This window comes from Mobula birostris, chromosome 12 (assembly GCF_030028105.1).
Source record: "Mobula birostris isolate sMobBir1 chromosome 12, sMobBir1.hap1, whole genome shotgun sequence".
Taxonomy (NCBI): domain Eukaryota; kingdom Metazoa; phylum Chordata; class Chondrichthyes; order Myliobatiformes; family Myliobatidae; genus Mobula; species Mobula birostris.
Window position 1 is genome coordinate 93,266,487 of NC_092381.1, and position 26,993 is coordinate 93,293,479.

The 26,993-nt window shown below is 41.4% G+C and overlaps 1 protein-coding gene across 2 annotated transcripts in view; it reads right to left on the bottom strand.

Annotated features, from left to right (window-relative positions):
• LOC140206118 (torsin-1A-interacting protein 2-like) overlaps positions 1–26,296 on the bottom strand; it is a 30,751-nt gene extending 4,455 nt beyond the window's left edge. Inside the window, exons 1-7 of one of the 2 annotated variants that reach the window (XM_072274304.1) lie at positions 26,134–26,213; positions 8,860–8,922; positions 5,581–5,625; positions 5,331–5,426; positions 3,624–3,677; positions 2,059–2,115; positions 1,183–1,245 (exon numbers count right to left, since the gene is read on the bottom strand). In XM_072274304.1, coding sequence (XP_072130405.1) covers positions 1,183–1,245; positions 2,059–2,115; positions 3,624–3,677; positions 5,331–5,426; positions 5,581–5,625; positions 8,860–8,920 — 376 coding nt within the window. In that variant the 5' untranslated portion in view covers positions 8,921–8,922; positions 26,134–26,213. Of the gene's footprint in view, positions 1–1,182; positions 1,246–2,058; positions 2,116–3,623; positions 3,678–5,330; positions 5,427–5,580; positions 5,626–8,859; positions 8,923–26,133 lie in introns of both variants that reach the window. The other variant, XM_072274303.1, reaches the window with a different exon arrangement.
• Positions 26,297–26,993: the final 697 nt, after the last annotated feature.

The following is a 26,993-nucleotide window of genomic DNA, read 5'->3' on the forward strand; positions in this document are numbered from 1 at the left end:
ATATTATGAATGGACTATTTTCACCTTATCCAAGTGATTAGGTCATAGTACACACAGAGCCAATGTGCAAGTGAGACCGCTCAGTGTTACAAAGGGACCTTTCTATCCACAACTCTCCATTTAACTCCTCCATCCCTACTAAGTCATCTCCTGCTCAAAGCACTTTTCCACACAACTTAAGGACGTTCAACATTGATCTTTTATGTCTTCCCTGCCTACCTCTTGCAGACCCAAACTGAGCTTCCAGATGAAGTAGCAATTCACATGCACTTTTTCCAATTCACTGTATTAGATCAAGTCCTCATAATGTGATCATGTCCACATCAGAAACTCTAACCACAGATTCGGGTAACTATTTTACAAACCTGAGCTTCCACTGCCTGCCACTTTAATTTTCTGTCCCATGTATATTTTATCTTGCATTACTGAATATAGGCATGAGGGAAAGCACAACAGGTTCACAAGAGGATGCAATGCAGCCCTGGGGATCAAATCTTGAATTTCACAATTTAATTTCTTAATTTTCCCGTTTTCAATTGCTTATTCCCCACCCCAGATCAAGAATCTGCAGATGCAGGTCAGGCAGCGGCTGTACAAAGAGAAATGGACAAAGTTTTAACCTGAAGACAGTGCCAGCATTTAAAATGTTTGATGGCTTGCCATCTTTGGTCTGCACTCCACCTCAGAACTTCCCACCATCCCTCCTTCTCTCTACAACTCACTCTCTTCATTTTTCTACATCTGATGAAGAGCTTTTGACCTAAAATGTTGACTGTTTCACTCCACACTGATGCTGCTTGATTGTCAATGCAAACAGTTTCCTGCTATTATTTCCAAAAATTTGTTTGGGTCGAATCAACATTTGAAGGAGGCAAAATATTAAAAGTTTTACAATTTACAACATTCACATATGATCACGTTATTCTGGGTTTTAAAAAGGAGCATAAGTGACTTGACATAAACAAACAGATCAGTCAGTTGGTGAACTTTCTACAGCTGCAAAATTTCACATTAACTATTGGCTGCTTCTTTCAACAATTACTTACAAACTGCATTATTACCCTAAATTTTAAACACTCCAATCCAGACTTTAAATTCTTGTCAGTGAAGCCCAGGAAACTTTTTACATATCTTCTACTCCTGGCATAAACTCAATATCGAATAATTTGATTAATCCAATACCTTCCTGTGCAAGTCCTCTGCTTCTTTCATCGTTCTTTGGGGAAGGCTCAGTGCAAGGCAGTACTGTAGAAATAAACAACCAAAAGTAAACATGAGGCTGCTGAAAGCAACAAACCACTGCATTCTCTGTGATATCACAAATACCATTACAACATCAACACAGGCATACATCCAGACAGTAAACCCAATTATAATGCAAGATAAACCCAGATCACCAAATCAATTATTCCCTTGTCTGCAATAATTCTCAGTCGCACTTAAAAGTCAAAAACACAACATATATTAGACAAGTGTAAATCATTTGCCGAATGTCTTGAAAATCAGGAAATGCTCTATGATGAAATAAACCTGGCATGATTTCCTCTTGTTGTAATAAGAACTCCTTTAACCCGTTGGAGTGCTGAATAGTAAACTTATCACAATAGGAGACAGAGATAGACAATTAAAGAAGAACATGAAACTGTAGAGCAACTCTCAGATTTTTATGATACCCCAAATGCTAAACACCCAATGGAGTACAATTCTAAAATTAGAATGTAAACCCAAATTACTTATTTTAATCACTTAATATTGGTTGGAACTCTCTGGTCCAGCATACAATAAATCTGCAGTACAGATCTGTACTAATTAAACTAATTCTAACTAAGATATAATAATGATCTAAACTAATCTGTTCCTAATTAATTCATGAGTGTAACTTTAGGAATCTCAGACAACAGCTTTCCAACTTCCTAAAACTTCAGATAACTGACAGTTCTCAGAAACAAAACACTCACTAACCTGTGCAGTGTCCTGTACTTTAAAAAAATTCTCCTCAAAACTCAACATGAACAAAATAGAAGAAAAAAATCACAACAAAATACTGTTTTGCTTTACCTGGAGGTACACGCTTAGTATTAACTTTGTTTGATGGAGTTACATCATCCTTTTGACCTACAGGAAAAAATTAAATGGGTTAACAATATTTGCAAGTACATGTATATAATGAAGTGATTGAGATAGTTCAAAGATTTTAAACTTTGAGTACCAAAACTCCTCCTGGGCAATTTCAAGCAGAAAGCTAGATTCAATTTATTACACATTATAGATTAGCTTAATTTTTAAAACTAGTCACAAGCTAACTCAACTGAAAATTTAAAGAAGTGCCGATGCTGGAAATCTAAAACAGAAAATGCTGGAAATGGTCAGCAAGTCAGGCCACATCTGAGGGAAGAAAAAAGCATAGACGTTTCGGACAGGACATCCCTGCTGCTTCTTCACCGCTGTGCTCATTCTCATTTGCAATGTGTTCAAACGTTTGAAAGATTAAACTAAAAGACAGCCAGAAATGTTCCTAGAAAAGAAAGCATTTTGACTCTTGAAACAGATCAAGGGTTTTTTGTCTTAACATGTGAATGTGGGACTTCAGCATTATCTTAACTTATTTTATGTGCAATTTTATGCTTAAGATGAAGAGCCCAATTCTATCCAACTATGCCATCTTTCATTGAAAAAAGATAAAAGATCCCCCTCCCTCCCCTTCGTATTCCAAAGGCAAATGAAAGTTATTCTGATGCTTGCAATTTAGAGTTCATCAATCTGGTTACCATGAAATAGCCAAAGTTCCAGCATCTCAGGAACACAATCCACTGCATACATCATTCATTCAATCATTCCTGCTTGAAAATATTCTCAAACACAATTTTACCCAGATTTCAAAACTCAATATTGACAAATTTCAACAGAATTTATTTTATAGAATATGGAAAGGCATTATTGCCAATCACAAACAAAGATAGTACTTTCCTATTTAGTTCACCTACCTTTGCCTGATCGCAGAAATTTAACTCGCCCTTGACAGTGCATTCATTATAATGACACTTAACACAACTCTGCAAATACACTTCTGCAACTTAAACATTCTAGTTTCCATATTTGGCTTTCAGACTCTTTCCCTACAAAAACTTACTATATAAATTATTGAGAGAGAGCCTTTAAAGTTTTATGATATTCCAAGGCACATCATTGTCAATTTAGCTGATAAAATCTGGCACAAGGCTCCATACACTAGAATTGGGAAATGTGACAATTCGCTTGGATAAGAAGATGAAAATGAAATCACATGGAGATACTTATACCTTCTTTTTTCTCTGGCCCTACTTCAACCCTCCAAGAATTCTGTGTTCTTCCAATTCTAGGCCCCAATTTGATTGGTAAGTTCAGTAATATTTGCGATCTGAATAGATCTCTCAAAGGGCCAGCATGTGCATAGTATGTCAAATACCTCTCTCTCTCTTGTTCTATATGATTTTATAACTTTGCAAACTGAACAGGTTAAACAGTGGTTAGTAATCTGATAAGTAAAGAGCACTTGAATGAGATTTGCTCGGCCATTTCAACACTCAGTGACATCCTCTCTATACAACTATCACTTTACCACACTCAAATAACAAGACACCAACCTCGAGTTGAACGAAGCGGTCTTCTGCTTAAGTTAGGCTGTTGGAGATTTTGATCTGCAAATATATGGATACAAGTTCATCAGCAAGTTAAGCTCAACTGTTTAATTCAAATTCCTGTACATGTACACAGGCATTTGTTACTGAGTTTTCTCAATAGCAATCCACAGAAAACTGAATAAAAGCATATTTCGAGATCTGCCTTCAAGGACATTAAAACTGATAGAACCGGGGAAGGGAAGAGAAAATGGCAGCGCGACACAGCGTGCGTGGCCGCTCCGAAATGATATTGTATTTGTTAAATAGGGGCTGTGCACAATCCTGATTTGATGAAGACAGACGTGAGAAGCACAGAGGAACATCTGGAGAAACTTCTGAAATGCCTGCTTCACTGCCGCTGCTACTGTGCGATCGAGAATCTCTGGAGGGGAAGGCCCCAAATCCTCGGCTTTGCCTATTGCCTGTTGCCGGTTGCCGGGGCCCGGGTCGAAGCACTCGGCAGAGGTGGTGCTCGGTGCTCGGTGTCGGAGGGCTGGTTGGAGGCTGAAAGTTTTCAGATGGACTCAAGAGTCGGCTATGGCCGGGTGCTTCCAGGGTGCTGCATCGGCAAGTTTGCGGCGCTGGAAGCTCATGGCAGGGAAAGTTTCTCCCTTCTACCGTCTGCGTGAGATGATAGGACTTTCGAGAGACTTTGATACTTTTTTTTTTTACTGTGCCCATGGTCTGTTCTTCATCAAATTACGGTATTGCTTTGCACTGTTGTAACTATGTGTTATAATTATGTGGTTTTTTCCAGTTTTTTTAAATCTTGGTTTGTCTTGTGTTTCTGTGATATCATTCTGGAGGAACATTGTATCATTTCTTAATGCATGCATTACTAAATGACAATAAAAGAGGACTGCGTGTCCTCATGATCTAATATTAGCCTTCAAAAAGTCAAAAAAGAAAAAGAAAAACATTGGTCAAGAATCTAATACCCAATAGCTATCTGGCAGCTCCTTTTAGAAAATCTAACTCTGTGGTCATCTGTTACGAAAAATTGGACAAGAGTGGTGGCATCTTGTCCACTCGCCAGGATCTGCGCCTGGAAAGTCTTTTCCATGTTGTGCTGTCGCGGTGAGGCGACGCTGGAGTGTCCTCTCCAGGCACAGGCCTGGGCAAGGTTGTATGGAAGACTGGCAGTTGCCCATGCTGCAAGTCTCCCCTCTCCACGACACCGATGTTGTCCAAGGGAAAGGCAAGGGCCGATACAGCTTGGCACCAGTGTCATCGCAGGAGTTGCCAGAACGAGGTTGAAGGTAACGTCAGACTGCCTTAGGGACTCCAGCTCCGGATTTGTCCTCAGAGTTTACTCCCGAAGCATTTCCCATTAGCGGGTATGGCTGCAAGGCAGCGGAGCTTTGAAATCTAAGTTTTCCCTCTCTTAGATGGACTGCCTTCCCAGGCTGACGAGCTCCATCTACCCGAAAGAGTAAGGGAGGGGAAATAGGAATTAGAGGGATGGAATGGATAAAAAAGTCCAAAATCAGCTGCACATTCCTCAAGCAGTGAAGCTGATTGTCCATCAATCTGATTAGGGAGGAAAATCACTAATGTATTGAGCCAATGATAAGTTACCACACAATCACCAATAATTCTACTATATACATGCTAGCATCGACACTTGAAATGAAAAACCCAATTTTCTGGAGTGAGGCTAAGTGTGCTCACTCTCTGAGAATTCTATCCCTGAAGTGCGAGAGCGAGTCCTGCTAAATATTGGTGAATCCCCAGCTGCTCCCAGATCCAAAGGTGAGTCAGTGGTTTCTACAAAAAGAGAAAAAAAAATCAAAAGCATCAGTATTGATGGATCTCTACTGGAAATTAGAAAGCCACTGACTTCCTCAAAGCCAGATTTTGCCAATAACTAAAGGTGAACATCAGATTAAAAAAGACAAACATTTTATGCACATGCGCTTACCTTCATCTGACTGGTTAGAGTCAGGTTCACTTTCAGGACTCATGTCTAAAAGAAAAGAAACATACTTCAGATGCTGAAGCACATACCAAGGAATCATCAGAAATACAGAATTATACATATATAAAACTTTTACCCAATGACAAGATGATGTAGAAGAATTCACCTAACTTTCCAAACAAGGCAACTACTTAATTTGAGATAGAATTGCAAAAGGGGAGAAGAGGAAACAGATCAGAACATAACTGTCTTTAATGTAGTTACCATTTATTGTTGATACTTTGATCTATAAAAGATCACTTTTGGAAGAAGCTCACGATTCTACTACTTGGTTCAGCATCAGTAACTTGAAGAGTATACAATCGATCATCTGCAAAATTTCCTCCTGCATTTTTTAAAATCTAGAATATTACTGAACACAACTCCAAACATAGTCATTCTGTTTATCAGATGTTATTCCTTCATCCCTCTGGGAGTTTGAGTCAAAGTCAGATTCATACAACACAGAAACTGGCACCTCAGCCATCTTGTCCATGCTAGTCTTGAAACACTCAATCAATACTAATCTCAATTTCCAGCACTTAGTCCATAACCTCTAATGGCTTGCAATTCTAGTCATCCATGCGTCTCTACTTTCACCATCCCCCCAGGCACATGTGATATTCCGTCTGTCCTGTGGATAAAAAAAACCTTCAAATACCCTCCAAACCTCATATTCCTCACCCATTTCATCAACTGAAGAATATCATCCTGTACCTTAGAATATCCCCTGCACAATACCCATAATTTTCATGTCAACTATGAAATTACTAACTGTACTCACTACATTCATATTCACATTGTTAATATGCAAGACAAATAACAGCTCCAACACTGATCCTTAACTAGCAAACAAATATATATTTATTAGTGTTAAGAGCAACAATTCGATCACAGCACAAAAGGTCACACTACAGATAGAATGACTTCATATCTTCTACCATGCTTCAACAAGTGTCATTATTTTAATATATAAAAACAAACACACACACACACAAAATAAACATAAGAAATTCTGCTGATGCTGGAAATTTAAAGCAACATACAGAAAATGATGAAGGAAATCAGCAGGTCAGGCAGCAACCATGGAGATGAACAGAATAGAAAGGTATTCTGGTATCTTCCCCCTTCTTTTTCAGTCATGAAGAAAGGCCTTTGCTGAAAAGATTAACTGTTCATTTCCGTGGATGCTGCCTGACCGCCTGAGTTCTTCCAGCATTTTGTGTGTGTGACATACACACACTTATTAATAGTACTGTAGAACATTCCATCTTAACCACCATTAATGATTCATTTTTAGCTCGTGTTGATGTCTACCTTTTTAACAAAAAAAACTAAATCAATATCCCAGTTTGAATAGCAGATTTACAGGCAGTCTGCAGAATCTATCAACTCCAACTGCTATTGTTAATTGGCCAAGGTCCATCTTGAGGAAACTGATTCAAATCACTAGAACTAAGAATCTTTTAAGTATCCTTTTCACCACACACAAAATTCCTAAGCTCCAAACAAAAAAAACAAATTGCAGGCCAATTATAACTCTCTTAGTCTTGACATCTTACCAATGTTTTGTTCCAGATGTCAGGAGTTATTCTGCTGTGCAGTGAGCGAATGATATACCAAAACTCACATAAAAAGAGACAAATTTAAATCTGTGACTTTATGATAGAATCCCACCATGAACGTCAGAGCTGCCAAACCTTTGTTCTCTCTTTAAGGTTTCTCCATGTCAGATTTAATTTTGTGAGCTCAGAAGAACCAACTCTAGTGAAAAAGAGATAATCTAATCCACTCATTAATTTACCAATGTACCTTAAGTATCAAACTGTACCTTATGTTAATTTTAATGATTATGCAAAATACTCAATAATTGACCAATCATTTGTTCTACATATTTTTCTCTCCATCCGATCATCACAAATTACTCAACCCACAGTTGCGGCCGAAAGAGTTGAGAACTTCCAAGTTCCTGGGGGTGAACATCACCAATAGCCTTTCCTGGTCATATAACATTAATGCCACAGCCCAGAAAACCCACCAACATCTATATTTCATCAGGAAGATAAAGAATTTTGGTGTGTCCCCTTCCAGGTGCACCATAAAAAGCATCCTATCTGTCTTTGATTTGACAATGACGCTGCTTGGGATCATCAGAAATTGAAAAGAACTGTGGACACAGCTTAGTACATCACTGAGACAAGTCTCCCTTCCATGGATCCTGCCTGTATTTCTTGCTGCCCCAGTAAAGCAGCCAGCGTAATCAAAGACCTCACCCACATCTCTGTCGTCAGGCAAATGACACAAAAGCCAGAAAACTCATACCACCCGGCTCAAGGAGACCTTCTACCCTGTTAATATGTCTACTAAATGGTTATAGAATATCATAAGTTGGATCCTTGACCTCACAATCTACCTTGCTATGATCTTGCACTTAATAGTTTACCTGCATTACACTTTCTGTGTAACTTATATTGCTATTGTTTTAACAGTTACTACTTCAGCATACTGTGCATTGAATGCAAAGCAAGCTTTTCACTTTATGTCAGTGCATGTCACAATAACAAATCAATTCCAATCACATTTTGCAACCATGAGATGGTAAAATCTGAAGAAATTGATGGAGAAAACTAGCCACATCAGAAATGTGAGAATGGTGAAAAACTGTGGGTTAAAAGAAGTTGTAGGTTTGTCAGTTTGTGCAAAAATACCAGTTTCTAAGAAAACCCAAAACGTGCTTTTACAGACACACATCTTTAAAATAGCAGTGGGAGCACAACTATTGATGAGGAGGCCAGTACTACCCACCAATCCTCTGACATTGCTGATTCCAAATCTAACTCAATAACCAACGCAATGTAAATGTTTCCCTTCATCAAAAAGGCAGTCAGCTCAAAGGCCATTAGGATGGAGCAGTAAATGCCAGCGTTGCTAGAAGCACCCAGAGTCCAATTAATTAAACTTAACAAATCAAATCTTTCATAATTTTCCAGAGCTTGTCCTTTCCCCAAATGACTGCCACATTTCCACATCACAGCAAATGCAGTCCTTCATTACACATCACAGCAGTCCTTCGTTACCTGTCTTATGCTTTTGGTATATCAAAATTATCAATAGCATTTTACATTTACTCTACATGTTTCAACCTAGCCAAATAACAGGATCATAATGCATTAACAAGCAATTAAAACATGTATAATTTATAAACTTTACAGTGTATAACAAATTGAAATGTTCAATACATACTCTTCACTGGATTACAATCAACTTCATCTGTCACTTTTGTGTTTGGCGAACATCTGCGCATCTCTGTAAAAGTATTAAGCGCAACAAATTTGATTTCAGCATTAAAGGTCACACTACAGACAGAATAATTTTGTATCTTCTACCATGCTTCAACAAGTGACATATTAAACCACCTATTTGCTAGTCTCTGTCTCCATCTCTGGAGGCAGACTATCCACTGACATCTTTTACCAAAGTATTGATTCTCAGTTACCTTGACCATACTTCTTCCTACCCTGTCACTTGTGAAAATGCTATTGCTTTCTAGCAGTTCCTACCTCATCTGTTCAAAGGATGAGGCTTTTTTTGGGAAAGGAGATGGGAGCCAGAGCAATGGTGCTGTTAGTTGAAAGGTAGATGCAGCTTGTAGACTGACTGTGAGGCAGTAGACTGGGCACAAATTGTTGGATGGGTTGAAATGTGTCAATTCTGATGCAAGAAGTATTAGGAACAAGGGTGATGATTTTAGAGCATGGAATTATGATGTTGTGACCATTACAGAGACTTGTCTGTCACAAGGGCAGGAATGGTGCTGGATGTTCCAGGGTTTAGATGTTTCAAAAGGGACAGGGAAGGAGGGAGGCACAAAGTCTGGTGCTGTGGCTCAGAAAGGAAGGGGGGAGAAGATGACAGCAGTAGTGATAGGAGATTCCATAGTTAAAGGAGTAGACATAACCTTCTATGGATGTGCTAGAGACACCTGGATGGCATGTTGCCTCCCAGGTGCCAGGGTCCACAGCATTCTAAAGGGGGAGGGCGAGCAGCTAGAAGTCTTAATACATATTGGCACCAATGACATAGGTAGGAAAAGGGAGGAGAGCAAATTTATGAAGCAAGGTAGAAAGCTGAAAAGCAGGACCTCATGGTAGCAATCTTGATTTGGCAGATGAATGCGTGGCTGAGGAACTATTGTAGGGGCAAGGTTTCAGATTCCTGGATCATTGGGATATCTTCTGGGGAAGGAATGACTTGTACAAAAGGGACAGGTTATACTTGAACCCGAGAGGGAGTTTACTAGAGAGTTTAAACTGATTTGGTGGGGGATGGGAACCAGAGTGATAGGACTAAGGATGGGATAGTTGGTATACAAGCAGAGTCCGTCTGTAGTGAGACGGTCAGGGAGGACAGGCAGATGACAGAGCAAAATTGCAGTGGGTGGGATGAAATGCAGTGTAATAGGGGTCAAAATTGAAAAGGGTGACAAATACAAGGCTGAAGGTGTATATCCGAATACACATACTGTACAAAATAAGGTAGATAATCTTGTAGCACAGGTACAATGTTGTGGACAACACTTAGTCATGCTAAAAGAAGATTATAGTTGGGAGCTTAACATCCAATGTTACATATTGTATCAAAAACACAGGCAGGTAGGCAGAGGGGATGGTGTGGCTCTGTTGGTAAAAAATGAAATCCTTATAAAGAACTGACATAGGCTCAGAAAATGTGGGATGATTGTGGGCAGAGTTAAGGAACTACAAAGGTGAAAAGATCATCATTGGAGTTATATAAGTATGATTATTAAAGAAGAGGAAGTACTGGCACTTTTAAGGAATATAAAAGTGGGTAAGTCTCCGGGTCCGGACAAGATATTCCCTAGGACCTTGAGGAAAGTTAGTGTGGAATATTTCAAATGTCATTAGAAACGGGGATGGTGCCGGAGGACTGGCGTATTGCTCACGTGGTTCCGTTGTTTAAAAAGGGTTCTAAGAGTAAACCTAGCAATTACCGGCTTGTGAGTTTGATGTCAGTGGTGGGTAAATTGATGGAAAGTATTCTTAGTGATGGTATATATAATTATCTGGATAGACAGGGTCTGATTAGGAACAGTCAACATGGATTTGTGCGTGGAAGGTCATGTTTGACAAATCTTAATGAATTTTTTGATGAGGTTATTAGGAAAGTTGACGAGGATAAAGTGGTGGATGTTGTCTATATGGACTTCAGTAAGGCCTCTGACAAGGTCCCACACGGAAGGTTAGTTAGGAAGGTTCAATCATTAGGCATTAATATCGAAGTAGTAAAATGGATTCAGCAGTGGCTGGATGGGAGATGCCAGAGAGTAGTGGTGGATAACAGTGTGTCAGATTGGAGGACGGTGTGTAGCGGTGTGCCTCAGGGATCTGTACTGGGTCTAATGTTGTTTGTCATATATATTAATGATCTGGATGATGGGGTGATAAATTGGAGTAGTAAGTATGCAGATGATACTAAGATAGGTGGAGTTGTGGATAATGAAGTAGGTTTTCAAAGCTTGCAGAGAGATTTAGGCCAGTTAGAAGAGTGGGCTGAAAGATGGCAGATGGAGTTTAATGCTGAAAAATGTGAGATGCTACATTTTGATAGGACTAATCAAAATAGGACATACATGGTAAATGGTAGGGCATTGAAGAATGCAGTAGAACACAGGGATCTAGGAATAATGGTGCATAGTTCTCTGAAGGTGGAATCTCATGTGGATAGGGTGGTGAAGAAAGCTTTTGGTATGCTGGCCTTTATTAATCAGAGCATTGAGTATAGGAGTTGGGATGTAATGTTGAAATTGTATAAGGCATTGGTAAGGCCAAACTTGGAGTATTGTGTATAGTTCTGGTCACCGAATTACAGGAAAGATGTCAATAAAATTGAGAGAGTACAGAGGAGATTTACTAAAATGTTGCCTGGGTTTCATCTTCTAAGTTACAGAGAAACGTTGAATAAGTTAGGTCTTTATTCTTTGGAGCGTAGAAGGTTGAGGGGGGACTTGATAAAGGTGTTTAAAATTATGAAGGGGATTGACAGAGTTGACGTGTATAGGCTTTTTCCATTGAGAATGGGGGAGATTCAAACAAGAGGACATGAGTTGAGAGTTAAAGGGCAAAAGTTTAGGGGTAACATGAGGGGGAACTTCTTTACTCAGAGAGTGGTAGCTGTGTGGAACAAGCTTCCAGCAGAAGTGGTTGGGGCAGGTTCGATGTTGTTGTTTAAAATTAAATTGGATAGATATATGGATAGGAAAGGAATGGAGGGTTATGGGCTGAGTGCAGGTCGGTGGGATTAGGTGAGAGTAAGAGTTTGGCACGGACTAGAAGGGCCGAGATGGCCTGTTTCTGTGCTGTAATTGTTATATGGTTATATAGGCCTCCATACAGTAGCCAGGATGTGGGCTACAAATTACAATAGAAAGCAGAAAAGTGATGTCAAAAGGGCAATGTTACAACAGTCATGGGATATTTCAGTAGATTGGAAAAATCAGGTTTGTGCTGATTTTGGATCCCAAGAGAGCGAATTTGTAGAATGCCTATAAAATAGCTTTTTAGAGCAGTTATGGTTGAGCTCACTAGAAGATGAGCTATTCTGGATTGGATGTTGCATAATGAACCAGATTTGATTAAGAGCCCTTTGGAAGCATGATTGTAATATGATAAAATTCACCCTGCAATTTGAGAGGCGAAGATAAAGTCAGATGTGTCAGTTTACAGTTGAGTAAAGAGAATTACTATAGCCGGCTGGTTGTGTAGTGGCATCAGCAATGGACTTTGAGACAAATGGTCCCAAGGTTGAATCTGGCTGGCTCCTTGCATGCTCTCTATTGTGCTGGGTTGACCATTGAGCTAGTTACTCGGCCTTGGAAACAAAAAAGGTCAAATGGTACAGGATGTGCTGACATTGGAAAGGGTTCAAAGGAGGTTCACAAAAATGATTCTGGGATTGAAAGGTTTACCCAATGACGAACGTTTTTGGTTCTGCGCCTGTACTCGTCAGAATTTAGAAGAATGGGGGGGAGGGGGAATCTCATTGAAACCTATCAAATATTGAAGGACCTAGATAGAGTGGATGTGGAGAGGGTGTTTCCATTAGTGGGGGCATCCAGGACCAGAGGGCAAACTTCGGAATAGGGGGAACATCCATTCAGAATGGAGATGAAGAGGAATTTCTTTATCCAGAGGGCCGTGAATCCGTGGAATTTGTTGCCTTAGGCAGCTGTGGCCAGGTCATTGTGATAATTTACCACAGAGATTGATAGGTTCCTGATTATTCAGGGCGTGAAAGGTAGGGGGAGAAGGCAGAAGATTATAGTTGAGCGGGAAATGGATCAGCTACAATCAAATGTCAGAACAGAATCAATTGTCGAATGGCCTACTTCTGCCCCACTGTCTTATGGTCTTAAAAGATCTGGGGAGGCAGCATTGATTACCAGGGGGTGGTATCACAACTGCAGGAAGGGAGGACAATATGAAAGGGCTGTCTACTGATCCAATGTGGGTGAAAGTCAGGAACAGGAAAGGTGTAATCACTCTACTGGGAGTATCTATAGATACCTCAACAGAAACAGAGTCACTGAGGAACAGATCAGGAGGCAAATTTTCGGAAAGGTGCAAAAAAATTACAGGGTTGTTGTATTCAGTGACTTCACGTTCCCTGATATTGATTGGCACCTACTTGATGCAAAAGGTTTAGATGGGACAGAATTTGTTTGCTGTGCCCAGAAAGGATTCCTTATACAATATGCAGACAGGCCGATTAATGCAGAGCTATACTGGATCTGGTACTAAGCAATGAACCTGGTCAATTAATAGATCTCTTGATGGGTGAGCATTTCAGAGATAGTAATCACAACTCCCTGATCTTTACCATAGACTTGGGAAGGGTCAGGAGCAGATGGTATGGTAAAGTATTTAATTGGAATAGAGGGAATTATAATGAATTTGGGAGCATAAATTGAGAACAGATATACTCAGGGAAATATACAAAGGAAATATGCTTAGGAAGCACTTGCATGGAGTTCTGCAAAGGTTTGACTCATTGAGGCAGGGAAAGGATGGCAGGGTGAAGGAACCATGGTTGACAAGAAAGATGGAACATCTTGTCAAGAGGAAGAAAGAATCTTACTTAAAGTTTAAGAAGCAAGGATCAGACAAGGTTCTTGAGAATTACAAAGTAGCCAGGAAGAAGCTTAAGAGAGGACTTAGGGAGAGCTTCAAGGGGACATGAGAAGGCAAATAGGATTAAGGAAAACCTTAAGGTGTTCCACAAGTCGTGAAGAGTACAAGGATAACTAGAGTGAGTGTAGGACCAATCAGGGATAAAAGAGGAAATGTGCCTTAAGTTAGAGGAGGTCCTTAATGACATTTGCTTCAGTATTCACTAGTGAGAGAAACTCGTTAAATGTGATAAAATCATAAAACAGAATGATACGCTGGAACACTTCGATGTGAAAAAAGGAGGATATGCTGAAACTCCGAAAATCATTACAATATACAAGTCCCACGGTTGGACATGATATACCAAAAGGTTACTATGGGAAGCAAGTGAACAGATTGCTGTAACAATGGTGATAATCTTTGTATCCTTGGTGGCCATATGAGTATTACCAAAAGATTGATGATGGAAAATGTTACTCCTTTCTTCAAGTAAGGTTTTAGGGATAATCCTGGGAATTATAGACCAGTGAGTAGTGGGCAAACTATTGGAGAGAATTTTTGAAGACAGGATTTAGGAGCATTTGGAAAAGCATAACTTGATTAGGAATCGTCAGCATGGCTTTTTGAGGGGTAGGTTGTTCCTCATGAGCCTGAGTTCTTTGAGAAGTCATCAAACAAATTGATTCAGATAGAGCAGTGGATGTAGTGTATATGGATTTTAGTAAAGCAAGTAACAAGGTTTCCTAGAATAGGTTTTTTCAGAAAGTTAGGAGGCATGGGATCCAGGGAAACTTGGCTGCATGGATTCAGAATTGGCTTGCCCACAAAAGGCAGAGCATGGTTGTAGACAGAGCATATCTTGCCTGGAGATCAGTGACCAATGATGTTCCACAGGGATATGTGCTGAGACCTCTACACTGTGTTTTTTATAAATGATTTGGATGAAGAAGTCGCTTAGTAAGTTGTAATAACACAAAGATTGGTGGTGCTGTGGATAGTGTAGAAGGTTGTTGTAGAATATATCAGCATTCACAGGATGCAGAGCTGAGCTGAGCTTCAGGTGGTGTGCAGTAGCAGGATAGATGAGCTGGTTGAGTGGTGTCACAACAATAACATTGCACTCAACATCAGTAAGACAAAGGAATTGATTGTAGACTTCAGGAAGGGGAATCTGAGGGAACACATACAAGTGCTAATCGAGAGATCAGAAGTGGAAAGGGTGAGCAGTTTCAAGTTCCTAGGTGTCAACATGTCTGAGGACCTATCCTGGGCTGAACATATTGATGCAACTACAAAGAAGGCATGACAGCTGCTATATTTCATTAGGAGTTTGAGGGGAATAGATACATAGAACATAGAATAGTACAGCACAGTACAGGCCCTTCGGCCCACAATGTTGTGCCGACCCTCAAACCCTGCCTCCCATATAAGCCCCCACCTTAGATTCCTCCATATACCTATCTAGTAGTCTCTTAAACTTCACTAGTGTATCTGCCTCCACCACTGACTCAGGCAGTGCATTCCATGCACCAACCACTCTCTGAGTAAAAAACCTTCCTCTAATATCCCCCTTGAACTTCCCACCCCTTACCTTAAAGCCATGTCCTCTTGTATTGAGCAGTGGTGCCCCGGGGAAGACGTGCTGGCTATCCACTCTATCTATTCCTCTTATTATCTTGTACACCTCTATCATGTCTCCTCTCATCCTCCTCCTCTCCAAAGAGTAAAGCCCTAGCTCCCTTAATCTCTGAAGACACTTCCAAATTTCTGCAGATGTAGCGTGGAGAGCATTCTAACTGGTTGCATCAATGTCTGGTATGGAGGGGCCACTGCAGAAAGTTGTAAACTCAACTAGCTCCACCATGGGCACTTGCACCAACATCAAGGACACCTTCAAGGCGGTGGTACCTCAAAAGGGGGGCACCCATCATTAAGGACTTATATCACCCAGGACATGGGCTTTTCCCATTGCTACCATCAAGGAGGTGGCACCAGAGCTAATTTCATTTTCACTTTTATTGTGTATTGCAATGCATTGCTGTTGCAAAACTACAAATTTCACGACATATGCTAGTGACGCTAAACTCTGAGAAGTGGTAGATGGAGTTCAGTCTGGAGAAGTGTGAGGTGATACACTTTGAAAAGTTTGAACTTGAAGGCAGAGTAGCTCATTATTGGGAGAATTCTTAGCAGTTTGGATGAAGAGAGGGATCTTGGGGTCCATGTCCATAGATCTCTCAAAGTTACTGCACAAGTTGATAGGGTGGTTAAGAAGGCATACGGTATGTTAGCCTTTATGAGTTGGGACACTGAATTCAATAGCTGCCAGCTAATGTTGCAGCTCTATCAAACTGTAGTTTGACCACACTTGGAATATTGTGTTTAGTTCTGGTCATCTTATTATAGGAAGGAGATTTGGAAGCTTTAGAGAGGGTGCAAAGGGAATTGACCAGGATGCTGCCTGGACTACACAGCATATGTGGAGTACTTCACCATGTATTCAACCTGAGCCTGAGACTCCGGAGGGTTCCTGTACTGTGGAAGATGTCCTGCCCCGTCCCTGTGCCGAAGACGCCGCGCCCCAGCGGCCTCAATGACTACAGACCAGTGGCATTGATCTCCCACATCATGAAGACCCTGGAGAGACTTGTTCTGGAGCTGCTCCGGCCTATGGTCAGGCCACACTTAGATCCCCTCCAGTTCGCCTACCAGCCCCGACCAGGAGTTGAGGATGCCATCGTCTTCCTGCTGAACCGTGTCTATGCCCACCTGGACAAGCCAGCGAGCACTGAGGGTCATGTTTTTTTGACTTCTCCAGTGCGTTCAACACCATCCGCCCTGCTCTGCTGGGGGAGAAGCTGACAGCGATGCAGGTGGATGCTTCCCTGGTATCATGGATTCTTGATTACCTGACTGGCAGACCACAGCATGTGTGCTTGCAACACTGTGTGTCCAACAGAGTGATCAGCAGCACTGGGGCTCCACAGGGGACTGTCTGGTCTCCCTTTCTCTTCACCATTTACACTTCGGACTTCAACTACTGCACAGAGTCTTGTCATCTTCAGAAGTTTTCTGATGACTCTGCCATAGTTGGATGCATCAGCAAGGGAGATGAGGCTGAGTACAGGGCTACAGTAGGAAACTTTGTCACATGGTGTGAGCAGAATTATCTGCAGCTTACTGTGAAAAAGACTAAGGAGCTGGTGGTAGCCCTGAGGAGAGCTAAGGTACCGGTGACCCCTGTTTCCATCCAGGGGGTCAGTGTGGACATGGTGGAGGATTACAAATACCTGGGGATACGAATTGACAATAAACTGGACTGGTCAAAGAACACTGAGGCTGTCTACAAGAAGGGCCAGAGCTGTCTCTATTTCCTGAGGAGACTGAGGTCCTTTATCATCTGCCAGACGATGCTAAGGATGTTCTACGAGTCTGTGGTGGCCAGTGCGATCATGTTTGCTGTTGTGTGCTGGGGCAGCAGGTTGAGGGTAGCAGACACCAACAGAATCAACAGACCCATTCGTAAGGCCAGTGATGTTGTGGGGATGGAACTGGACTCTCTCATGGTGGTGTCTGAAAAGAGGATGCTGTCTAAGTTGCATGTCATCTTGGTCAATGTCTCCCATCCACTACATAATGTACTGGGTGGGCACAGGAGTACATTCAGCCAGAGACTCATTCCACCGAGATGCAACACAGAGCATCATAGGAAGTCATTCCTGCCTGTGGCCATCAAACGTTACAACTCCTCCCTTGGAGGGTCAGACATCCTGAGCCAAAGGCTGGTCCTGGACTTATTTCATAATTTACTGGCATAATTTACATATTACTATTTAACTATTTAAGGTTCTACTACTATTTATTATTTATGGAGCAACTGTAACGAAAACCAATTTCCCCCGGGATTAATAAAATATGACTATGACTATATCTTACGAGGGCAGACTGAGTGAGCTATGGCTTTCCTCTTTGGAGTGGAGCAGGATGAGAGTTAACTTGATAGAGGTATACAAGATGATATGAGGCATAGATCGAGTGGATAGCCAGAGACTTTTCCCAGGGAAGAAATGGCTAATCCGAGAGAGGCATAATTTTAAAGTGATTATAGAAATATATAAGGGAGAAGGGATGTCAGAAGTAGCTTTTCTTTTTACATGAAGAGTGGTGGTGGGTGGAATGCGCTGCAGGGCTGGTGGTAAAGGGAGATACATTAGGGATATTTAAAAGACTTTGAGAAAGGCACATGGATGAAAGAAAAATGGAGGGCTAGGACTGAGGGAAAGCTACAATGGATCTTAGAATAGGTCCAAATTTCATCACAAAATTATGGGCCGAAGGGCCTGTACTGCGCTATGTTCCATGCTCTATCTAAAATCTCCTCTTTTTGAAAGAATAGGGGTTTCTGCCCTCAGCACAGCCCTTGTCCGCATATCCTTCATTTCCCACATCTGCCCTTACACAATCACCCACCAACATAACAGTGTTCCCCTTGCCCGTACCTACCACCCCATGAGCCTTTGTATCGAACACATCTTTCTCTGTAACTTTTGCCATGTCTAATAAGATCCGATCACATCTTACCTCTCCTCTCCCATTCTCCTTTCTGTAGGGATCGCACTCTGTGTGACTTGCTTGTTAAATCAATTCCTGCAAGTGTGACAAGTGTTGCACCTGCCCCAACAATTCCTCTCTAACCAACATTCAGGGACCGAAACAACAAGGAGGTAAGCAACCTCTCAGAGCGGAGCGACTGAATCAGGCAAAGGTTAGAATCCTCGTTGTTCAAAGGCAGGTATATGCAGAGGAAGTACATGGCAGCACCAAGCAGGAGCCTCTCACAATCTAACGTTACCCTACTAAACTCTGTCCCTTTCTTGACTCTGATGAACTGCTGCGAGTTGGAGGATGTATTAAGAGAGCAAACTCACTTCAGAAGCAACTCACCCAATCGTCAATCTGGGTGAGCACTGTGTCACCACTCTGCTTATCAGACATTAGCACAAGCAAGTATATCATCAAGGCTGACATTTTTGAAGCAAGAGTGGTTAAAGACTGTGCAGTAAAACTATTTCAAGACATGTCTCTAAGACTGTCCTTTTTTTTTGCCAAAGACGTAACGAAATGATAACTTGACTTAGTTTCACTAGTTATGTTTGACATCTGATGGATGTCAGGTAGGGAGTGTTCTGTCTCTCAAGGCACAATTCACTTTGTATGAACATCATTTTCTGTTCTTTGGATGTTTTTTAAAATATCATTTACTATGCGGGTTCATTTCAATTTCAGAAAGCTACTGGCATATTGGCCTTCATAAATCAAAGTATTGAAGTCAGGAGTTGGGATGTTATGTTGAAATTGTATAAGACACTGGTGAGGCCTAATCTGGAGTATTGTGTGCAGTTTTGGTCACTGACCTACAGGAGAAATGTAAGATTGAAGGAGTGCACAGAAAATTTACAAGTATGTTGCCAGGACTTGATGACTTGAGTTATAGCAAAAGGTTGAACAAGTTTGGACTTTATTCATTGGAACATAGAACACAGAACCTCGACCCAATGCAATTTGCCTATCGCCACAATAGGTCAATGGCAGATGTAATCTCAAAGGCTTTTCACACAGCCTTAGATCACCTGGACAATACAAACACCTATGTCAGGAAGCTGCTCATCAACTATAGCTCAGCATTTAACACCAGCTAACCCACAATCCTGATTGAGAGTTTGAAGAACTTGGACCTCTGTACCTCCCTCTGCAATTGGATCCTCGACTTCCAAATGGGAAGACCACAATCTGTGCAGACTGGTGATAACATCTCCTCCTCACTGATGACCAACACTGGTGCACCTCAGCGGTGTGTGCTTAGCCCACTGCTCTACTCTCTATATACCCATAACTGTGTGGCTAAGCATAGCTCAAATACCATCTATAAATTTGGGGATGGTACAACCATTGTTGGTTGAATCTCAGGTGGTGATGAGAGGGCATAGAGGAGTGAGATATGCCAACTAGTGGAGTGGTGCCACAGTAACAACCTGGCACTCAACGTCAGTAAGACAAAAGAGCTGATTGTGGACTTCAGGAAGGGTAAGACGAAGGAACATGAACCAATCCTCATAAAGGGATCAGAATTGGAGAGAGTGAGCAGTTTCAAGTTCCTGGGTGTCAAGGTCTCTGAGGACCTAACCTGGTCCCAACATATCAATGCGGTTATAAAGAAGGCAAGACAGCATCTATACTTCGTTAGGAATTTGAAGAGATTTGGCATGTCAACAAGTACACTCAAAAACTTCTATAGATGTACTGTACCGTGGAGAGCATTTGGACAGGCTGCATCACTGTCTGGAATTGGGGGGGGGGGGGGGCTACTGCACAGGACTGAAAGCTACAGTGAGTTGTAAACTTAGTCGGCTCCATCTTGGGTACTAGCCTACAAAGTACCCAGGACATCTTCAAGTAGAGATGTCTCAGGAAGGCAGCGTCCATTATTAAGGACTCCCAGCAACCAGGGCATACTCTTTTCTCACTGTTATCATCAGGTAGGAGGCACAGAAGCCTGAAAGCACACACTCAGCAATTCAGGAACAACTTCTTTCCCTCTGCCATCCGATTCCTAAATGAACATTGAACCAGTGAACACTACCTCACTTTTTTAAAATACATATTCTTTCTGCTTTTTATGATTTTTAATCTATTCAATGTATACTGTAATAAATTTATTTTCTTTTCTTCTTCTTCTATATTATATATTGCATTGAACTGCTGCTGCTAAGTTAACAAATTTCACGACACAAGCCGGTGATAATAAACCTGATTCTGATTGAGGGGAGATTTGAAAAACATATACAAAATGATGAGGGGTATAGATAAGATAAATACAACCAGGCTTTTTCCACTGCGGTTGAATGGGACTACAACAAGAAGTCATGGGTTAAAGGTGAAAGGTGAAATGTTTTAAGGAAACATGAGAGGGAACTTCTTTACTTAGAAGGTGGTGAGAGTGTGGAACCAGCTGCCAGAGGAAGTGGTGGATGTGGGGTCAATTTCAACAGTTAAGACAAATTTGGATAAGTAGATGGATGAGAGGGCTATGGACCATGTGCAGGACAACAGGACTAGGCAGACAAATAGTTCGGCACACTCTAGGTGGACTGGAGGGCTTACTTCTGTGCTGTAGTATTCTGTGACTCCATGTGAGTTGGTGAGAACAAGAACCCGAGCGGGGTCGAGGAGAATGTGGGGAGAATAGAAAATGTGATTAATATAAATTTCAGATAAATAGGTAGCTGATGGTCAGTTGGAATTCAGTGGGCTGAACAGCCCATTTCTTTGCCAATGAGAAAAAACATGAATGGGTAACGTGACAAAGGTTTGCAAGAATAAGGACCACGTATTTGAGTTGAGTGAATAACATCTGAAATAAAGGGTGTTTTATTGGGTAGAAGTGAGGTTGGTGATGGTAACAGAAGGACATTTAATGACAAGTTGGTTGAGAGAGCAGAAAATTAACCTAACAAGGAAGGACAATCAGTTGAGGGCATGAAGGCAGATAAGAGATAACTTAAAGCTATAGTCAGATGAGAGCAATAAGAACCTTTGGCCACACTTGGCTTTGTATACAAGATCAGGGAGTTGAGCAAAAGAGACAACTGAACATGTGGTTTCAATTTCAATGATGAATATGTCCTCAAAGTCTTTCTATGGCTTAGAAACAGAGACAGAGGAAATAGGGGAGAACTGGGGTAGATTTCTGTAATCCAACAAGCTTCTTGGCACCATCATTCAAATCTATATTCCTTGAACTGAAGGAAGAATGACCAAATTAAGAAAAGTTTTACTGGAGCCATGAACATCAAAGACAGTCTGAAGTGTATCATCAAACAATTTGGTAGCTCCAAAAGTGCTATGAGGAATGGAAGGCCAATCATTTGATATTTTGGAGACTGAAGGTGCTACGGCAAGAGACTTGGGGGAATCTTTTCCCCCTAGGGAATGATATGGCTGTAACTGACTTCAAGGAGACATTACTACTGAAAGACATAGGAAGTGCTCAGAAATTACCTTTCTTTTGACAGAGAGCATGGGAACAAACACAAATTCATTAAAATCTAAAGGCTGTTAATAGCCTGCAGAGAAATGGAGTCATAGAGAACTGAATTTCTCCTCCGACCCACAACAACAAAATAAAGTTGAACAAAATGAGCAGATTAAACTGTTAACAAAAATAAATATATAAGGGGAATCCAGATTATGAATGAACGAACATGTTTCAAGGTTTTCATTTATGACTGGATACAGCAGACATTTCATTACTTTAATTATGGATAGTTAAGGTTCATTGGAACTAAAAAAAAAATGATAGTTCGCAAATGTAAAATGATACGATATAGGGAGAAATAGAAGGTGCAAGTTTCTGACTTACTGAGAAATTGATTTATGGACAGTTCAATAATTATTGCTTATTTATTATTATTTTCTTTAGTTTGTTGTCTTCTGGACATTGGTTGTTTATCTGCCTTGTTGGTACAGTCCTTCATTGATTTTACTATGTTTCTTGGATCTACTGAGTATGCCCACAAGAAAATGAATCTCAGGGTTGTATATGGTGATATATATGTATTTTGATAATAAATTTACATTGAGCTTTCAAAGTCCCTACATTTTTTTCAGTTCTTCTTTTAAGAGGTACCTTTTATTCTACATTATTTTGCTTTAGCTTTCTATCTAAACAAGACACCACATTTCTTCACACTAAACTTCACATTCATAATAACCAGGGCTTATTTTCCCTTGATTTCAAATGTGTTTTCTGGTGTTTTACTCCTCTGCTAATGTCAATAATGTAAAATGAAATATTGGTAAAAATTTGCACACCAGTATAAATTTCTTCTAAGTCCTCTCTGCTTCATAAACCAAAACCTCCTATTCTCTGATCTATACTTTTGGAGTTGTACTGTCGAAGTTCTACAGCACAAAAACAGGCCCTTCAGCTCAACTTGCCATGCTAATTAAACTAGTCCCACTTGCCTGTGTTTTGCCCTCAAAACCCTTCCTATCCTTACACCTGCCCAAACTGTAGCTGTTTCTACTACCTCCTGTGATAGATCATTCCATTCACATCCTCTGTGTGGAAAACTTGCTCCTCAGATCCCCTTCAGCCTTTCCCTTTTCACCCTACTTTTAGACTGTCCGAACCCTGAGAAAAAGACCGTCTATGCACCTCACATTTTTATAAACCTCTAGGCTAGTATAAAGTTTTAACTGAATTCTCTCTTCCTTAGGAAATTTCAAGGAAACCTTTACTGAGCCCTCTCCACTGTCTTCACACTTTTTTTCCCAACTGTGATCATAACTGGTTGTAAATTCCTAGTTTTTTTGTATTCTATGCCTCCACTTACAAACCCAGAATTCCTAAAATTGTATAGTATCTACCCGTGACAAATTGTTATAGTATCTATCGGGTTCTTGTGGGAGTTGATGGACAGTCCAATTTCTGATCTGAGAAGTACCACCTCCACCTCTGTACGACCTCCATTATATTATACTTCACTATTTGTTCAAATCTCAGCGGGAGTTAAGTTCTTAATCTCACAACTCAGAAGTATACCGAACCAAATTCTTTTTGCAAAAGCCTTCACATTGACACATAATAGCCGTTTCCAGGAAGAATGAGAAAAACAGCAACAGCATGCATTCTGGATAGTGTTGTAAATGATCAGCACCACTAATGTGAAGAGAAACAAGGCTACTCTCTGCACTGGCCAATATTAATACTTAAACCAACAACATGATCTATTTTGCAACAGGCAGAGACCTCCTGGCTAACCACATTGTGCGAATAAAACAAGAAGATCTGCAGATGCTGGGATTCCAAGCCTCACACACAAAATGCTGGATGAACTCAGCAGGCCAGGCAGCATCAATGGAAAAGAGTAAACAGTCGACGTTTTGGGCCGAGACCCTTCATCAGGACCGGAAAAAAAGATGACAAGTTAGAGCAAGCTGGGGGGGGGAGGCCTTTTTTGTGGGTGCAGGGGTACAAAGGTGAGGTCTTACTGAGGGCAGAACATTCTGCCTCAGAGAGGGGCAGGTCAGAGGGAATAGTGAAGACCCGGTAATTCCAGCCACTGTCTGTAAGGAATTTGTACACTCTCCCTGTGGCTTTCTTCTGGGCACTCCAGTTTCTTCCTACATTCCAAAAAATGCACAGATTAGGGTTAGCAAATTGTGGACACGCCATGTTGGCACTGGAAACATAGTGACACTTTTAGGCTGCCCCTAGCACATCCTTGGACTGTGTTTGCCATAGCCACAAGCGACACACTTCACTGAAAATGTATTATCAAAGTACATATACGTCACCAGATACAACCCTGAGGTTCATTTTCTTGTGGGCATACTCAATAAACTCATAATAGAATAATAACCATAAAAGCATCAATGACAGACCGCACCAACTTGGCTGTTCAACCAAAAGGTAACAAACGGTGCAAATACAAAAAGAAAGAAAGAATAAATAAATAACCAATAAATATTGAAAATATGAGATGAACAGTCCTTAAAAGTAAGTCCATAGGTTGTGAGAACATTTCAATGATGGGACAAGTAAAGTTGAGTTCAACTTTGGTTCAAGAGCCTGGTGGCTGAGTTCTGAGTCTCCTGTACCTTCTTCCTGATGGCAGCAGTGAGAAGAGAGCATGACCTGGGTGGTGGGGGTCGCCGATGATGAATGCTGCTTTCATGCAACGACGCTCTGTGTAGATGTACAGTGGTGGGGAGTGCTTTACCCGTGAAGGACCAGGCTCTATTTACTACTTCTTGTAAAATTTTCCGTTCAAGGGCATTGGTGTTTCCATACCAGTGTGGAAGTGCAGATGCCATCTGGCCAGTTGAGTACACCCAGCATGTTCTGTTTTATTTCAGGTTTCCTGAATCTGGAGGTTTTGCTTTTCAGTAAAATAGTCGACATTCAGCTCTGAAAGGTGGCTTTCAAGCTGTTTTATAGAAAGGCACTCACACAAAAAGTACACAGCTCACCATTGCTACTTCCTTCTAAAAACTAGCTTTGCCACAAACACAAATTCTTTCTCTCTTTCCAGTTTTTTTTCTTTTAATTCTGGTTTTTAAATCAATTCCTGCTGCAGCAGTTATAACTTTAGCTCAAGGACTTTGGACATAGATTCCTCTTCCTATGTAAAAATGTATTGACACTGTTTTGCTGATCTGTTGAGGTGTGGTTGTAACATTACTGCACCAAATAAATATCTCCAGATACCGTGGATGACAGAATACCTTGTTGTAAACTTCAAAGGCTTGGACTTGGTCCCAATGCCACAGTTCTGATTTAAATCTTGTTTTGCTGATTAGTTTCAAAAGGTTAACATTAAAAGAGAAACCTCTTGTACTCCTGATGATCCCCCGCATTACTTGTACACTGAATCTCTCTAGCTGTAGAACAGACTGATACTAGATTTTCTGATAATACATCGGTTTAGGCTCCAAGGAAAGGGAATTTATATGCAATGAGAACTTGTCCTGGGTGGTGATGGTCCCTGATGATGGATACTGCTTTCTCGCGATAACACTTTGTGTAGATGTGAGCAACAGTGGGGAGGGCTTTACCCATGATAGACTGGGCCGTAACTACTTTTTGGAGGATTTTCCATTTAAGAGCATTGGTGTTTTGCTATCAGGCTGTGAAACAAGGATGAGAAGGACCTTTTTCTCAGATAATCATTAACCGTTGGGATTTTCTACCCAGAGAGCTAAATCTCTAAATATATTCAAGCATGAGATAAAAAGTTGCTTGAACAACACAACTGTCGAAGGTTAGGTGAACCAGGCAGGAACGTGTTGAGCTAAGATCACATTAGCTACCATTTTATTGAATAACACTTCTGAAGAGACTGCATAGCCTCATCTCTCTTCCTTATATCCTTGTCTATTTTGTTTTTGCGCCATCCATCTGTTGTATTCCTTAACTGTGCAATGAGATTTTGTTCGTGCAGTTCAAGCACAACCATTAAGCTCAGGTAGTGAGCAAAAGTCCCCATATTGGGCTTGTAATCTTAAAAGTTGGGAGTCAGGAGATGAGTGGAATGGAACAAAGTACACGGGCTTGCTTTCCCACAAACAGATTTCAGCATTCTGGCTGTCCCCACTTTAGGAGCTCCCTACTTGAGCATAAGACCAAACTCTCTTAATCCAATGTACGTACACTGGAACAACCGAACAAGTTACTTTTTCTCTCACTCCCTCCCTCCCTCTGTCTCGCCGGCAGGCCCACTTCCGCGTTTGATTTGCATTCTCCCCCCACGACCCACTCCATATCCACCTCCACTTAACGTCACGTCACGGCAGCCCCGGGCACCGACGGTGACCCTCCAGCCCGTCCTCACCTCTGCGCGCCTGGGTCGGGGAGCCGGGCTTCATCTTGCCGGCTCAGCCAGTTGCAGGGACCGAACAGCCGGAGGGAAAGAGAAACCCTTTCCGGTAGTGACGCCAGCGACCGGAAGTGTCGCTCAGTCAACCGGGGAGGCCGGCGTGGTGGTGCCGCTTGCTTCGGTTCCTGTCCGCTTTACTTCAACGGCACCCATGGTGTTCTGGCTCTCCCAGTGCGAACCGAATGGCCAGGGTAACTCAGCCTGGACAGCCCCCTCACGCGTTCTGTGCGCCTTTCTCGGGCCATGGAAAGGGTAGTGCGAGGATGGAATAGATGAGCCCCCGGCAATAACAATACAGAAAATGTAACAATGCTCAGGCAGCATCTGTGGCGAGAGATACAATTCTGTGTCTCTTTCAACTGACTGACTGTTACCAGCATAATCTTCCTTTAAGGTTCGGTTAACCACAGGTTTTCTTTTATCTTAAAGACTAAGGGTAAATCTCGAGCTATAAGAGACTGCAGATACTGGAACCTGGAGCAACAGCAAAACTAGGCGACTTAGCTCCTAAGCCTGCCCCACCATTCAATGTGATCATGGCTGATCTATGCTGGCCTCAACTTCTGTACCAGTTTCCCATGGCCCTCAATTTCCTGATACTGTAATTCTTTGAAAATTGTTTCTGAAGCAGCTGTAGTAATCTTACCTCCATAACCACTAGGAAAGAGATTCACAGCTCTCTGTGATAAGATAGATTTTTTAGATGAAAAAAAGTTGCCAAGGCTCTTAGTACACTACCAATGAACTCTTA